The 14459-nt window shown below is 42.2% G+C and overlaps 1 protein-coding gene and 1 pseudogene across 2 annotated transcripts in view; both read left to right on the top strand.

The window, feature by feature from the left end:
* The window catches only part of Cct6b (chaperonin containing TCP1 subunit 6B), a 48760-nt gene that overhangs the window by 22378 nt on the left and 11923 nt on the right, over nt 1–14459 (top strand). For both annotated transcript variants that reach the window (XM_087573442.1, NM_001014228.1), the window contains 5 exons: nt 3677–3787; nt 4379–4538; nt 6052–6134; nt 8132–8228; nt 8725–8872. In XM_087573442.1, coding sequence (XP_087429568.1) covers nt 3723–3787; nt 4379–4538; nt 6052–6134; nt 8132–8228; nt 8725–8872 — 553 coding nt within the window. In that variant the 5' untranslated portion in view covers nt 3677–3722. The remainder of the gene's footprint in view (nt 1–3676; nt 3788–4378; nt 4539–6051; nt 6135–8131; nt 8229–8724; nt 8873–14459) is intronic.
* On the top strand, nt 9171–9639 carry LOC148003007 (transcription factor BTF3 homolog 4 pseudogene; annotated as a pseudogene).

Here is a 14459-nt window from a genome sequence, read left to right as displayed (position 1 = left end):
CAATAAAGGAAAAGTTAGTTTACAGAAGGAGGCACCCATGTTTGAAAGTGACGTCTTATCGAGAGGCAGACAAAGTGACAAATCAGAGAAAGATTTGACAGAACAAGATATGCCCAACTCTTGTGAAGACAGAGAGAAAAGAGGCTACTTAAGAGAGAGCAGCACAAAGAGAGAAGAGAGACGGCAGTTTAAGCTGGATAGTTGTATGGAGACAGGTTGCAGAGAGAACGAGCTAGATAGAGGTAAAGACAGAACGAGCCAGAGAATGAGAATGAGCCAGAGGATTATATTGCCAAAGTTAGTATAAGGCCAAGCAGAACAATTCAGTCAGAAGCTGAAAGAAGCCATTTTGAATCAGTCAGTGTGGAAAGTAGTTTTGAGCCAGAACAGTCAGAGTCCAGAAAGAAGTAGGAAGGGTGAGCTTATTCAGCACTAAGTCTCAGAGACTGAAAACATTCTAGGCCTAGATAAGATTGTACAGATGCTGGAAGCTTCCAGAACAATTATATCAGTCAAATAAGTCAAACAAAAGACACTTTTACAATTGGACATAAACAGTTCTTAAGGGTCAGTGGTAGAGGACTGACCTAAAATGTACAGGCCTTGGTTCAATCCCTAGCACCATACATATTCATAAAAGATTCTGCCAGGACAAGGAGAGGGCTTAGCATGTAAAAGTGTTAACTGTGTACAAGCCTGGCGACCTGTGTTTGATCCCTGGAACTGATGTAAAAGGCTGAATGCATGGGCTAGCCTGGAGTACGCTGCTCAGTGGAAGAAGCAACAGGTGAGAGCATGACTGTGAAGGTGGAAGGTGAGAACTGACTCCCCAGAGTTGTCCTCCGACCTCCACATGTGCACTGTGGCGCATACATGCCCATGCTCACACATGCAACAAATAATTCTTAAAAAAAACTGTCCAAGAGAGTATTAAGTAGAAATGCTACCACTTAAATGTGTATAAGTGACTTTTATAAAGTTATGAAAACATTTACTCTAGAAAAAATATATTTGGAAAACTAAAAATAGCCCCTGGTCTGTATTCTTACCATCCAAATCTAATCATACTCTTAGAGTCCTCTACCTACCTACCTACCTCCTTCTTTACCTACCTACCTACCTACCTACCTACCTACCTACCTACCTACCTACCTACCTACTTACCTACTTCTTTACCTACCTACCTACCCACCTATCTACCTCTTTATCTACCTACCTACCTACCTACCTACCTACCTACCTACTTACCTACTTCTTTACCTACCTACCTACCCACCTATCTACCTCTTTATCTACCTACCTACCTACCTACCTACCTACCTACCTACCTACCTACCTACTTCTTTACCTACCTACCTACCCACCTATCTACCTCTTTATCTACCTACCTACCTACTTCTTTACCTACCTACCTACCTACTTCTTTACCTACCTACCTACTTCTTTTTTTTTTTTTTTATTATTATTAACTTGAGTATTTCTTATATACATTTCGAGTGTTATTCCCTTTCCCGGTTTCCGGGCAAACATCCCCTCCTCCCCCCTCCCCTTCCTTATGGGTATTCCCCTCCCAACCCTCCCCCCATTGCCGCCCTCCCCCCAACAGTCTAGTTCACTGGGGGTTCAGTCTTAGCAGGACCCAGGGCTTCCCCTTCCACTGGTGCTCTTACTAGGATATTCATTGCTACCTATGAGGTCAGAGTCCAGGGTCAGTCCATGTATAGTCTTTAGGTAGTGGTTTAGTCCCTGGAAGCTCTGGTTGCTTGGCATTGTTGTACATATGGGGTCTCGAGCCCCTTCAAGCTCTTCCAGTTCTTTCTCTGATTCCTTCAACAGGGGTTCTATTCTCAGTTCAGTGGTTTGCTGCTGGCATTCGCCTCTGTATTTGCTGTATTCTGGCTGTGTCTCTCAGGAGCGATCTACATCCGGCTCCTGTCGGTCTGCACTTCTTTGCTTCATCCATCTTGTCTAATAGGGTGGCTGTATATGTATGGGCCACATGTGGGGCAGGCTCTGAATGGGTGTTACTTCAGTCTCTGTTTTAATCTTTGCCTCTCTCTTCCCTGCCAAGGGTATTCTTGTTCCCCTTTTAAAGAAGGCGTGAAACATTCACATTTTGATCATCCGTCTTGAGTTTCATTTGTTCTAGGCATCTAGGGTAATTCAAGCATTTGGGCTAATAGCCACTTATCAATGAATGCATACCATGTATGTCTTTCTGTGATTGGGTTAGCTCACTCAGAATGATATTTTCCAGTTCCAACCATTTGCCTACGAATTTCATAAAGCCGTTGTTTTTGATAGCTGAGTAATATTCCATTGTGTAGATGTACCACATTTTCTGTATCCATTCCTCTGTTGAAGGGCATCTGGGTTCTTTCCAGCTTCTGGCTATTATAAATAAGGCTGCAATGAACATAGTGGAGCACGTGTCTTTTTTATATGTTGGGGCATCTTTTGGGTATATGCCCAAAAGGGGTATAGCTGGATCCTCAGGCAGTTCAATGTCCAATTTTCTGAGGAACCTCCAGACTGATTTCCAGAATGGTTGTACCAGTCTGCAATCCCACCAACAATGGAGGAGTGTTCCTCTTTCTCCGCATCCTCGCCAGCATCTGCTGTCACCTGAGTTTTTGATCTTAGCCATTCTCACTGGTGTGAGGTGAAATCTCAGGGTTGTTTTGATTTGCATTTCCCTTATGACTAAAGATGTTGAACATTTCTTTAGGTGTTTCTCAGCCATTCGGCATTCCTCAGCTGTGAATTGTTTGTTTAGCTCTGAACCCCATTTTTAATAGGGTTATTTGTCTCCCTGCGGTCTAACTTCTTGAGTTCTTTGTATATTTTGGATATAACCTACCTACTTCTTTACCTACCTACCTACCTACCTACCTACCTACCTACCTACCTACCTATCAACTTATTGTTTCAGTTTTTAAAAAATTTGTTCTGTGTATAAGGGTGTTTTGCCTGCATGCCTGCTGCCTCCCTCAGAGGCCAGATGAGGGCATCAGATCCCTTGGTTGTAAGTTCCTACTTGGTGCTGGGAATTAAAATCAGGTCCTCTGCAGGAGCAGCAAGTGTTCTTCAGCCCTTATGTATTTATTTTTGTGGTCCTGGGAATCAAAGAATGGAGAATCTCAGTCATGCTACACATGCACTGTATCAACCAAGCTACATTTCAACTATGGGGTTTTTCCTTTAATTGCCAACATTTTTAAAAAAAGAAAAGTTGCGATCATGTTTTACATACAGTATACAATGGGTTATTTGTACTTATTGGTTATCCCTGTAAATATTTTTTATGTTACTACATAGTTTTTATAACCATCGAATAGCTGGGCCGTTATTTGCTGAACAATATCCCATTGTGCTGGACATTTAGGTTAACAATGATTAGTTATTCTATATAATTATTTTGAAAAATTCATTGTGTGCCTACCTTTTGATCAGCTACTCCTATTTTTGAGCTGTGTAACTTAGAGAGTGATTCTGGATTGGCTTTTCATTTTGCCTATGGTCATACTGTTAAAACAGATTCTTTCTCTAATTTTGCTAATTATATGTTAGATTTGAAGCTATACAAGGAAACAATGTGTGTCCTGGCTGATTCCAGCTTTGAATAGAGTTGTAATTTGAGAATTTGTATTCCATGAAATATTATGTGTTTTAATAGGTTGGTCCGAGGATTGGTTCTGGACCATGGTGCCCGTCACCCAAGGATGAAGAAGCAGGTGCAAGATGCGTACATCCTCATTTGCAATGTGTCACTAGAGTATGAAAAAACGTGCGTGCCAATTGTCTTCGTAATATTTGAAATTCCCTTAACATTTCCTTGCTGTAATTTATTTTTATTTTTAATTATGTGCTTGTATCTGTGTGTGGGTATGTGCATGAGTGACGGTGTCCAAAGAGGCCCAGAAGAGGGCACTGATCCCCTGGAGCTGACGCTGTGAGTCATTTGGCATGGGTGCTGGGAACTGAACTCAGGTCCCCTTAGCTTGAGCCATCTCTCTAACCCTATTTTTTTAAATTATTATTTCCATATCCCCCCTCCCCCTCCCCGCCAAGACCTCCTTCTTTCACCCACATCTCTGTAGTCCAGGAATGTCTCAAACATGCAATCCTCCTGCCTCAGTCTCCTGACTATTGGGATTACAAGTATGAGCCCTCATGCCCAGCTCTCTTTTCTCTGAATGTGTTTAATAATCTTTTTCTTTCCTACTCCCACCTTTACTAACTTTTCCTGTTTGTTTGTTTGTTTGTGTTTATTTTCTTGAGAAAGGGACTTGTATTGCCCTGGGTGGCTTCAAACTTGTGAACCTCTTGCTTTAACCTCCATACCTGGTTTACTAACTTGTTCTTATTAATCCTTCAGAGAAGTGAGCTCTGGTTTCTTTTATAAGACTGTAGAAGAGAAAGAGAAATTGGTAAAAGCTGAAAGAAAATTTATTGAAGATAGAGTGCAGAAAATAATAGACCTAAAGCAGAAAGTCTGTGCTGAGTCCAATAAAGGATTTGTTGTCATTAATCAAAAGGTGAGAGAGAAGCGGGCAGCTCAAGGGCTTGCCACTGTACCTCAGCATTTCTGTGTGACCTGTTGACCCTCAGCAACCCTACAGCACTTTCAGGGAGCGTGGGGAGGAGACTCTTTTCATCCTAATGATGCTCTTTTGCACTGCGTCGACGTTTGTAAGGGAAGGTAGAGCTGCCGAATTCTTCCTCAAGACCAGGAGTGCTCATCACCGTGCTCTCTATCACCACAGCACTGAGGGAAAGGACATTTCACTTAAGGATAGTGTCTTGATGACAGGTCTGGACTGGTGGCTCTGCAGTGAAGCACGTGCAGTGCTCGTGCAGATCTGAGTTCAGTTCTCAGCACTCACATGGTTGTGTAGCTCACAGCAACCTGGGGCTGCAGCTCCAGGGGACCTCATGCCTTCAGGCCTCCACATACCTGCACTCAGGTGCACATACCCATTTACAGACATACTGTACACACATCTTTTTAAAGAAAGGAATGTTTTGAAATGTTAACTGTAATGATTTCTACTAAACATCAGTATTTGAGTATTCTTTTATAATTTGGTGTGATTAGAATATGAAATATACTCGAATCACTTGTGTGTAGCAAAACATGATAGTTGTCTTGAAGAAAGCCTTTGTGTAACTGGATTTTGAGCTAAACTAGCTACCTTTTCATGGAAATCTACTTTTGGTTAAAAGAAGGACCAACAGATAAACTATAGTTATTTAAAGCAGGTTGTTCATTGGATTTCTTTTCCTGAAAAGCAAGTTTAGCAACCCTACCATTCCAAGGAAGACGCCTCACAGAGTGTGTTGCCAACAGTGACACGAGCTCAGCTCAATGAACCAGGACTCTCTAAATGACAGAAAACCATACAGTTTTACAAAATCAGGCATGAATAAATAGCCCAATTAAGATATAAGAACCTGGGGTTGGGGATTTAGCTCAGTGGTAGAGCGCTTGCCTAGCAAGCACAAGGCCCTGGGTTCGGTCCCCAGCTCTGAAAAAAAGAAAAGAGAAAAAGAAAAAGAAAAAAAAAGATATAAGAACCCCATAAAATGTTTTCCTTTTTTATGTATGTTTAGGAATGCATGTCTGAAACTGGAGCTGCAGGCAGTACTGAGCAACTCACATGGGTGCTGGGAACTGAACCTGGGTCCTCTGGAAAGATCAGCAAGGGCTCTTAACCACTGACCCATCTCTCTAGCCCCTGTCTTTATGATCTGATTCAGATATGACCCGATACATAGCTTAGGCTGACATGGAACTCACTGTGTAGTCTGTATTGGCCTGGGACTTTGGACCTCCCTTGCTTCAGCTTCCTGAGTGCTGGGATTCCAGGTGTGTGCCACCATGCCAGCATGGATTCTTCTTGCATTTTAAGAATGTGAAGTGGTGTTGAGACAGAAACACTTGAGGAATATTGGCTTACATTTTTAGAGGTTAGGAGTAGAGCTCAGTGGTAGAGCATTTGCCTGGTGTAAAACAAAAGCCACATAACTTCTGTGTTAACTTGACTACAGGGCATCGATCCGGTTTCCTTAGAAATGCTTGCAAAGCATAACATCGTGGCTCTTCGCAGGGCGAAAAGAAGGAATCTCGAGAGGTGAGTGCAGGCTGCGTCTGATGTGCTTTCCGCTGCTCGTGCTGCTGCTGTCCTTTTGTTTGTAATTCTAGGCATTGACCCCAAAGCTTTCGAAGTTTTGCTTTAAAAAAAAAAAAAAAACAATTACTGGACATGGTGGCCCATGAGTTTAATCCAAGCACTGGGGATGCAGAGGCAGGGGGATCTCTGAGTTTTGAGAGTTCGAGGCCAGCATGGTCTACATTGTGAGTTCCAGGACAGCCAGGACTATGCAGAGAAACCCTGTTTTTGAAAAAAAAAATCAAAACTAAACAAATTAAACAACCCTTCCCCCAAACAATTTCTCTTCCTGTGTATTTGCGTGTGTTTGTTCGTGTGTGTGTGTGTGTGTGTGTGTGTGTGTGTGTGTGTGTGCTCCCAGGGGCCAGAAGAAGGTGCTGCATCCTCCGGTAGTTGTAAGTCACCTGATTTGGGTGCTAGAACCTCATATTCTCTGGGAGGGCAATGAGTGTTAATCACTGAACCTTCTCTTCAGTCCCCCTCCTATGAGTTTTTGACAGATTAAATTTCAGTCATCTCATGTATATTCTGTGTAGCTCATAATAAACACTTCTGAGCAAGGTATCAGAAAGTTCTAAATTTTGTTGTTAATGTTAATAAGCAGTTGTGCTATCTAAAACCAAGCCTAGGCCAGAGACTCAGCACTAAAGAGCACTTGCTTCCCTTCTCAAGTGCTAGGGTTCTGGATTCTAGCACCCACACGACAGCTCACAACTGTCCAGTACCCCAGTTCCAGGGGCTCTGACACACTCCTCTTGCTTCAAAGGACACCACATACCACATTGTACATATCCGGACACGTAGGCAAAACACTCATATGCATAAAATAAACTCTTTTAAAAGCATTCAATTCATAAGCTTATTCTACAAAGGGAGATTTTCATTTAAAAAAGTTTTTAATCTTGCTTAAAACTTGCTCTGCAAGTGTGAAACCCTGCGTTCTGATTCTAAGAACCCACATGAAAACCAGTTCCAGTAGTGCTGAATGCCTGCACCCCAGCACTGGGAGTTGCTGCTCATCCTCTAGGTGAAACCTGAGCTTTGCGTTTAGTGAGAGACCTGCCTCAGAAACATAAGACAGAGAATTGACTGAGAAAAGACATCCTGATGTGAACCTCTGCCCACCTATGCATGGGTGACTGTACCCTCACGCACATGGGCACACACAACTACCACACTGTATGGTCTCGCTTGCATTGGAATTTAAAAACTACTGAATCGGGGTTGGGGATTTAGCTCAGTGGTAGAGCGCTTGCCTAGCAAGGGCAAGGCCTTGGGTTCGGTCCCCAGCTCCAAAAAAACAAAAACAAAAACAAAAAACAAACAAAAAAACAAAAAAAACCCAAACTACTGAATCTCCAGATATGAGAATGATAGTTGTAGCGGGTTGGACTGTTAGGGAAGATGAAGAGTTTGGGAGATATTGGTCAAAGGATTTGTTATATGGCATGTGACTGCTGTTAATAATTTTGTCTGTTTTTGAGACAGGATCTCAGATGCTGTCCTGGCTTGCCTAGAATTCATTATATAGACCAGGCTGGCTTTGAACTCACAGGGATCCCCCTGCTTCTGCTTCCTTAGTGCTTGGATTAAAGGCCTGCAAACTACTCTGCCTGGACTCTGTGTATTATTAAAAATTACTAAAACAAACAAAAAACCAAACCTAGTTTTAAGCGTTCTTGCCATAAAAATGGTAACTATTTATTATACTGTACCTGGCAAACACACCATTTCATTTGTCTGCTCCCACACAGACAATGCTGCATCGTGAGTCTGTGTTAGATACGCTTCATCCTTACGACGTCAGCTTTAGCTGGGCAGGGTGGCTCATAGGTGGTCCCCATACTTAAGAGGCTGAGGTGGGAGCATCACTATAAGTTTGAGGCCAGATCATGCCAAAAAAAAATTAGCTTTATGTTTTCCATAACCAAAGCAAGAGTGGCATAATGTGATTCCAGGCTTACCCTTGCTTGTGGAGGATTGGCTGTAAACTCCCTTGAAGACCTGAGTGAAGAATGCTTGGGGCATGCTGGCCTTGTATTTGAGTACACATTGGTGAGTATTTCTGTGATAGCAGTTATTTATAACTTGATTCCTAAACCCTTTTTTTTGCATTTTATACCTTTTAATTTTATTTTGCATCTTGAGGTCTGACAGGACAGAGTTTACAGTTTTACCTAAATGCTAAGAGTTTTGCTCTGTGTCCCAGGCTGGTATTGAACTGTCTCTGTAACCCAAACTCCTCAAATGGTGGGGTAGTTTAACCACTTTAAAATACTTGATAAAAAATTCACATGAAGATTGGATTCTAATAGAAAATAGATTTGAATTTGATGATGACATTGTTATTTTATAGGAGTGTGATTATATAATGAATCAAAAGTTATAGTGTGTGTGTGTGTGTGTGTGTGTGTGTGTGTGTGTGTGTGTGTGTGACTGGGGATCTAAGATCTAAGTCAGGAACTCATGCCTGCTAGGTAAAGTGTTCTATCACCCATAGCCCTAAGCTACCCCAGACCTTAAAGTTACATCTTTTCTTGTCATTGGTTAGGGCGAAGAAAAGTTCACTTTTATTGAGGACTGTGTAAACCCTCTCTCTGTTACCTTGTTGGTCAAAGGACCAAATAAGCACACGCTCATACAGATCAAGGATGCCTTAAGAGATGGACTTCGTGCGGTCAAAAATGCTATCGAAGATGGTAAGCAAGCTCTGTCCGTGGCGGGTATGAACCCCATGCTTCTTAAGTAGCAGTAAGTCTGCCATGCTATGTATAGGATTTTAAGGTTAAGGATTATTCTTCCTTTTCACTTTAGATTGATTTTCCTTTGAATCCGTTAAGAGTAAAGGTAAGATAGACTGCCCCTCTTAAGAGATGGAGCTGAGGTAGCCATCTTGCTCTCGCTGAATGCTGGTGTTGGGGGACTCTCCCCACTGCAGATTTACCAACAGCACGGATCAAGAAAAGCTAGTCAAACTTCTAGCTCAGGTCCTGATGGGGGGGAAGGGGACAGCTCGCAGGAAGAAGAAGGTGGTGCACAGGACAGCTACTGCTGATGACAAAAAAACTTCAGAGTTCACTAAAGAAACTGGCTGCGAACAATAGAGCGGGTATTAAAGAGGTGGACATGATTGAAGACAATGGAACAGTTATTCATTTCAACAATCCCAAAGTCCAAGCTTCCCTCTCTGCTAACACCTTTGCAATTACTGGTCATACAGAAGCCAAACCAATCACAGAAATGCTTCCTGGAAAAGTCAGCTTGGTGCTGACAGCTTAATGAGCCCTAGAAAGTTAGCTGAACAGTTCCCACGACAAGTGTTGGATAGGAAAGCAACCAAACCAGAAGTCATTGAGGAAGAGGATGATGATGTTCCAGATCTTGTAGGAAATTTTGATGAAGCATCAAAAAATGAAACCAACTAAAATCCTCTGGGTTTTGGAAGTTGGCATGGACTAGATTTAACAGTCGGCGCTGTTGCTCCAAAGTTTTACAGACACAGAGGACATCACCTGTTATTAGCTCCGTAATATAAATATTAATGATGCTGTTTGCACAGCATTTCTTGGTCATTGGATTTTGCATTTTGCACTTCTTCCCAGGATCGATTATTTTGGTCAAAATAGGAATTATTGGTACAGTTTGAGGGTGGTTTTTGTTTTTATGTGTGTGGGGGGTACCTTTTGGTGTGTATGCATATATATTTGTGTGGGTGTGTGTACACAGTAGACAGCAGAGTGGATAACAGTTATGTCTATCCTATTCCTTCCCCCAATAGAAATAAAGCAAATCTTTACATTAAAAAAAAAAACAAACAGATGACAACCACTTAATATATGTTAATTTTTAAATTTAGGAATTTACTTTTAAAACCATGAGAGCTCTTAGAGCTTGGAACTTGCTCCTTTGCCTCAGGTGTAGTGTAATTGCAAGGAAGATTAGGAAGGAATGCTAATATTTTAAATTTACTGACAATTTGTAACCTGCTTGTGTCTAAACAGAGGTAAGGGAGGTAATTCCATAGGAGTGTCCCTTTGATATAGAGTAACAGGTACGTGAAAGGACGCTGAACGTCAGCATTAGAGAAATGGGAATGGAAAGCGCATGGAGATGTTGCCTTACGTAATACAGAAGCTCAATGTAAGTGTCCTTCAGCAGAAATCAAGAAGCTGGAAACACCACGGCGATAGCTGCTGGGGGACAGGTGGCTGGACCATACAGCAGTTCTGTCTTTTAGTTTGGATGAGCACGTGGTACCCGCTGATTGCTGCCGTGGCTGTACTAGCTCATATCACTGCCAGAGTTTAAGGGTTCATTTCCCCACATCCTCAGCCACGTTTGCTATCATTTGACGAGGCCTTCTGACTGGGGCGGGGACAGTGTGGCTGTAGTTTGAGTTTGCAATGCAGTATGGATAAGAGCGGTGAACATTTTCGTGGAATTCTTGGCTATTTGTATTGTTTGGAGACGGTCTATTTATCTCTTTAGTGATGGAGTTGTTCATTGGTTTAGAGCCCTTTGTGTATTCTGGGTATTAATTCCCAGCAGAGGAATAACTAAGAAAGTCCTTCTCCCATTCTTAGCCTGCTCTACTGTTTTCTCTGCTGTACAGAAGCTTTTAAATCTCACACAGGAACACCAGGCTTTGCTATTTGGTTGGGCTTTGGGAAGCATATTTAGAAAGATTCCCCTGCTCCTGTTTTATTTATTTGTTTGTTTGTTTGTTTATTTATTTATTTATTTATTTATTTATTTATTTATTTATTGAATCTCTTTCTGGCCTCACAGAGATCCACTTGCTTCTGCCTCCTGAGTTCTGGGATCAAAGATGCGTACCAGTATTTTTGACATATGCCTGTATCTTGAAGAGGTTTTTTTTTTTCCTAGTGGCTTTGAAGTTCTAGGTCTTAATATTAATGTTAAAGTCTTTGGTTTATTTTGAGTTAATTTTGCTACATGGTGAGAGATAAGATCTAATTTTATTCCTCTACATACATATATCTAGGTTTCTCAGCGTGATTTGTTGAACAGGCTGTCCTTCCTCCAACTGTAGTTTTTCGGTATCTCTATTAAAAAGCCTGTGACCATAGCAGTGTGGGTTTATTAAAGGATCCTCTGTTCCATTCCATTAGCCTGTGTGTCTGGTTTTGTGCTAATACAAAAAAAAATTCCTAAGTTGAGAGCACCAAACTATTGCCAGTGAGTGAAATATGATTTGCTGCATTTTAAAAAAGTTTTATTTATTTAATGTATATGGGTACACTGTAGCTGTCTTCAGACACACCAGAAGAGGGCATCAGACCCCATTACAGATGGTTGTGAGCCACTATGAGGTTTCTGGGAATTGAACTCAGGACCTCTGGAAGAGCAGTCAGTGCTCTTAACCTCTGAGCCATCTCTCCAGCCCCTACTGCATGTATTTTGTAAAGTAAAAATTTAGTTTTATCACAGCTCAGTCATACTCCCTTAGCATGCATTGACTGTAGATGTTTCCTGCTACAGTAGAGGGATGAGATTGTTGCAAGGGCATGGTAGGACCCACAGACCCTAGACTGTTAGAAGGCTTAATTTCCCCCCAGTACTAGGGATTGAATCAAGCAGTCTCCCTGCCCCTGGATAATTAAGAATGGTATTAGTGTGTGAGAGTGAGTGAGGATGTGCTCGTGTCTTGGTGCATACATGGAGGTCAAAGGACAACTTCAGGAGGTGGCTCTCCGTCTACTCTGGGTTCCGGGGATTAAATTGAGTCTTTCATGGTCAGTGCTTTCTGCACTGAGTCGTCCTGCTGGCTCTTTCCTGGGCTTTTGCATAAAGTTTATCAATACTGATCTAAGTTGTTTAATATAGCTGTAAGAATACATTTGCCTGGGGTTGGGGATTTAGCTCAGTGGTAGAGCGCTTGCCTAGGAAGCGCAAGGCCCTGGGTTCAGTCCCCAGCTCCGAAAAAAAAAGAACCAAAAAAAAAAAAAAAGAATGCATTTGGCATTTGCCACCCCCCTTTTTTTGGGGGGACAGGGCCTGGAACTCATAACGATGTGGTCCAGGCTGGCCTTGAAGTATTAACGATCCCCCATCTGAGCTTCCTTAGGAGGGATCACAGGTGTGAGCTCTGTCATTTTGATTTCCCTGTTTCCACTCTGATCTCTCTTATTTCCATCCCCTCACTTACACTGGGTGTTGTTTGCCCCCTCTCTAGTTCCTTAAGAAGAAAGTTCAGGTTGCTGGCTTTACAACTTTGTTCTTTTCTGAGGTAGGTGTTAATATCCTGCAACTTCACGTTGTGCTTTCAGGAGGAATGGGCTGGGAGTTCTCAGAGGTGCGCTACTGTCTGTGCTCAGATGCGTGGGGTAGGAGGTGCACACGACTATTTGCACAGTTTAAGTCTTTATACCTCTCATGTGCAAATATTATTTTGAGTATATTGCTTCTTAGGAAGGAGCTTTTCCAAAATGGGATGAGATGTGTACTCAGCTTCTAGATGACCAACTCCTTCAGGGTTTGTGCCATGAAGTGTCTCAGAGAGGGGAGAAGGGAGTGAGAAGTGCTGAACTGAGAAGCAGTCGATTTTATATTGTTTTGCTGTAACTATAAGTAATTCTGGAGCAAGTTTATTGATAGTCAACATGTTCAGAGCATTAAACATTATACAAGCAGGACTGGGAATATATCGTTGAGTGGTAGAGCCCGTGTCTATCATGAACAAGGCCGAGGTCTAATATTCAGTACACAACTACCCAAAACTCTACAATCAGATGTAAAGTTCTTATCTAGCTGTGAAAATTGATGTATGTTAACACAAAGCACTCGGCTAAAAGACACGTACTTTTTCTTGGGTACCAGTTTAGATTCTGTTCCAATATAGAAAACAGATACTTGGCTGGGTCCTAAGAATTTTGTACCAAAACCCCTGGCCATATCACTTGCCCCAGTCCTCTCTCCATTTTAATAGATTTTCACTCATCTAGAGTCAGGAAAGGTCCTAAGAGTCACACTTTCAAATTGATTAAACACACACACACACACACACACACACACACACACACACACACAATTTTGCACTGTTTTAATTCCCTTTAAAAGAAACCATATAGCGTGGTTTCCAGATGTACATAACAGTATAATCACTCTCCAAAGCATAATGAAACCATGATACACAAGCCATTGTCCCCACCAAAGACATCCACAGGCTGACATTAGACTTGATCAGGGACATTCAGGGTGGCATGGCTCTGTGCATTGCTTCACTTAAGCAGAAGTGTGGACACGTCCTGGATGTCACTGTTGAACTACTGTGGTGAGACAGGAGCAGTGGTCCAGAACGGTTCCCTCCTGCCTTGGCCCCAGCAAACGTCGGAGAGTTCTTGTATGTTCACTGTAGGAGTTACTGTGTTCCATAAGTGCATTTCTCCCTCCGTGCCTCCCTCCCTGCCTCCCCCTTCCTACTAATCCTCTCTGCTCCCCCAGCCAGTGCTACTTAGACTTTTATGTCATACGTGAGGCAGGATGAAAGTCAGGGAAAATTATGGGGATCTGGGAAGGAAAGGGAGCCACTTTCCCTGGGGTCTGCTTAAAGCTTCTCATCAGCTAGAGTTCCAGCTCTGTTAACAACACTCACTGTGAAGGTTACCTACCTACCTTTCTTTCCTCCTTTCTTTCTTTCTTTCTTTTTTCTTTCTTTCTTTCTTTCTTTCTTTCTTTCTTTCTTTCTTTCTTTCTTTCTTCCTTCCTTCCTTCCTTCCTTCCTTCCTTTCATTTAGTGGAGATTCAAATAAGAAAGTTTAAATAGCGGGAAACCATGCTTGAAGCCTAAGTATAGGTGACCTTTTCCCATTCTATCTGTAAACCTGAAATTTTCTAGGACTTGTCTAAGAATCTCCACAAAGACATGTCTTAACCTTTTTGTGCAGCCCTTGTGGCTCATGATTTTGTCTTTATTAGATTATAATCCTATCCAGAAGGCACCTCTGGAGCCACCCTATAACCTCACTTATCTATTGTAAAGAGCGTGGAGGGGCTGGCAAGATGATGAGTTCAGTCTCAGGATCCTCATGTGGATGTAGAGCTCTGACTCCCTAACACTGTCTTCTGACCTCCAGTGAACTCTGCAGCATGCGTGCAACCCCCCCCATAAATAAATAAATGTAATAAAGAAAAAGAAAGAAAGGTTTTGAGAGCAATCACTAAGAGCTATAATTTTAGAGCCTCTGAGACAGGTAAGCAGGGCTGGCTCCTGAGAAGCCCAGGTCTTTTTTTCCCTAGCACCTCTCCTTCTATCGCTCCCATGCT

Source organism: Rattus norvegicus, chromosome 10, assembly GCF_021556685.1.
Source record: "Rattus norvegicus strain SHRSP/BbbUtx chromosome 10, alternate assembly SHRSP_T2T, whole genome shotgun sequence".
Classification (NCBI taxonomy): Eukaryota; Metazoa; Chordata; class Mammalia; order Rodentia; family Muridae; genus Rattus; species Rattus norvegicus.
Note: the sequence above shows the minus strand (reverse complement) of the source record. Positions and strands in the feature narration are given on the sequence as shown.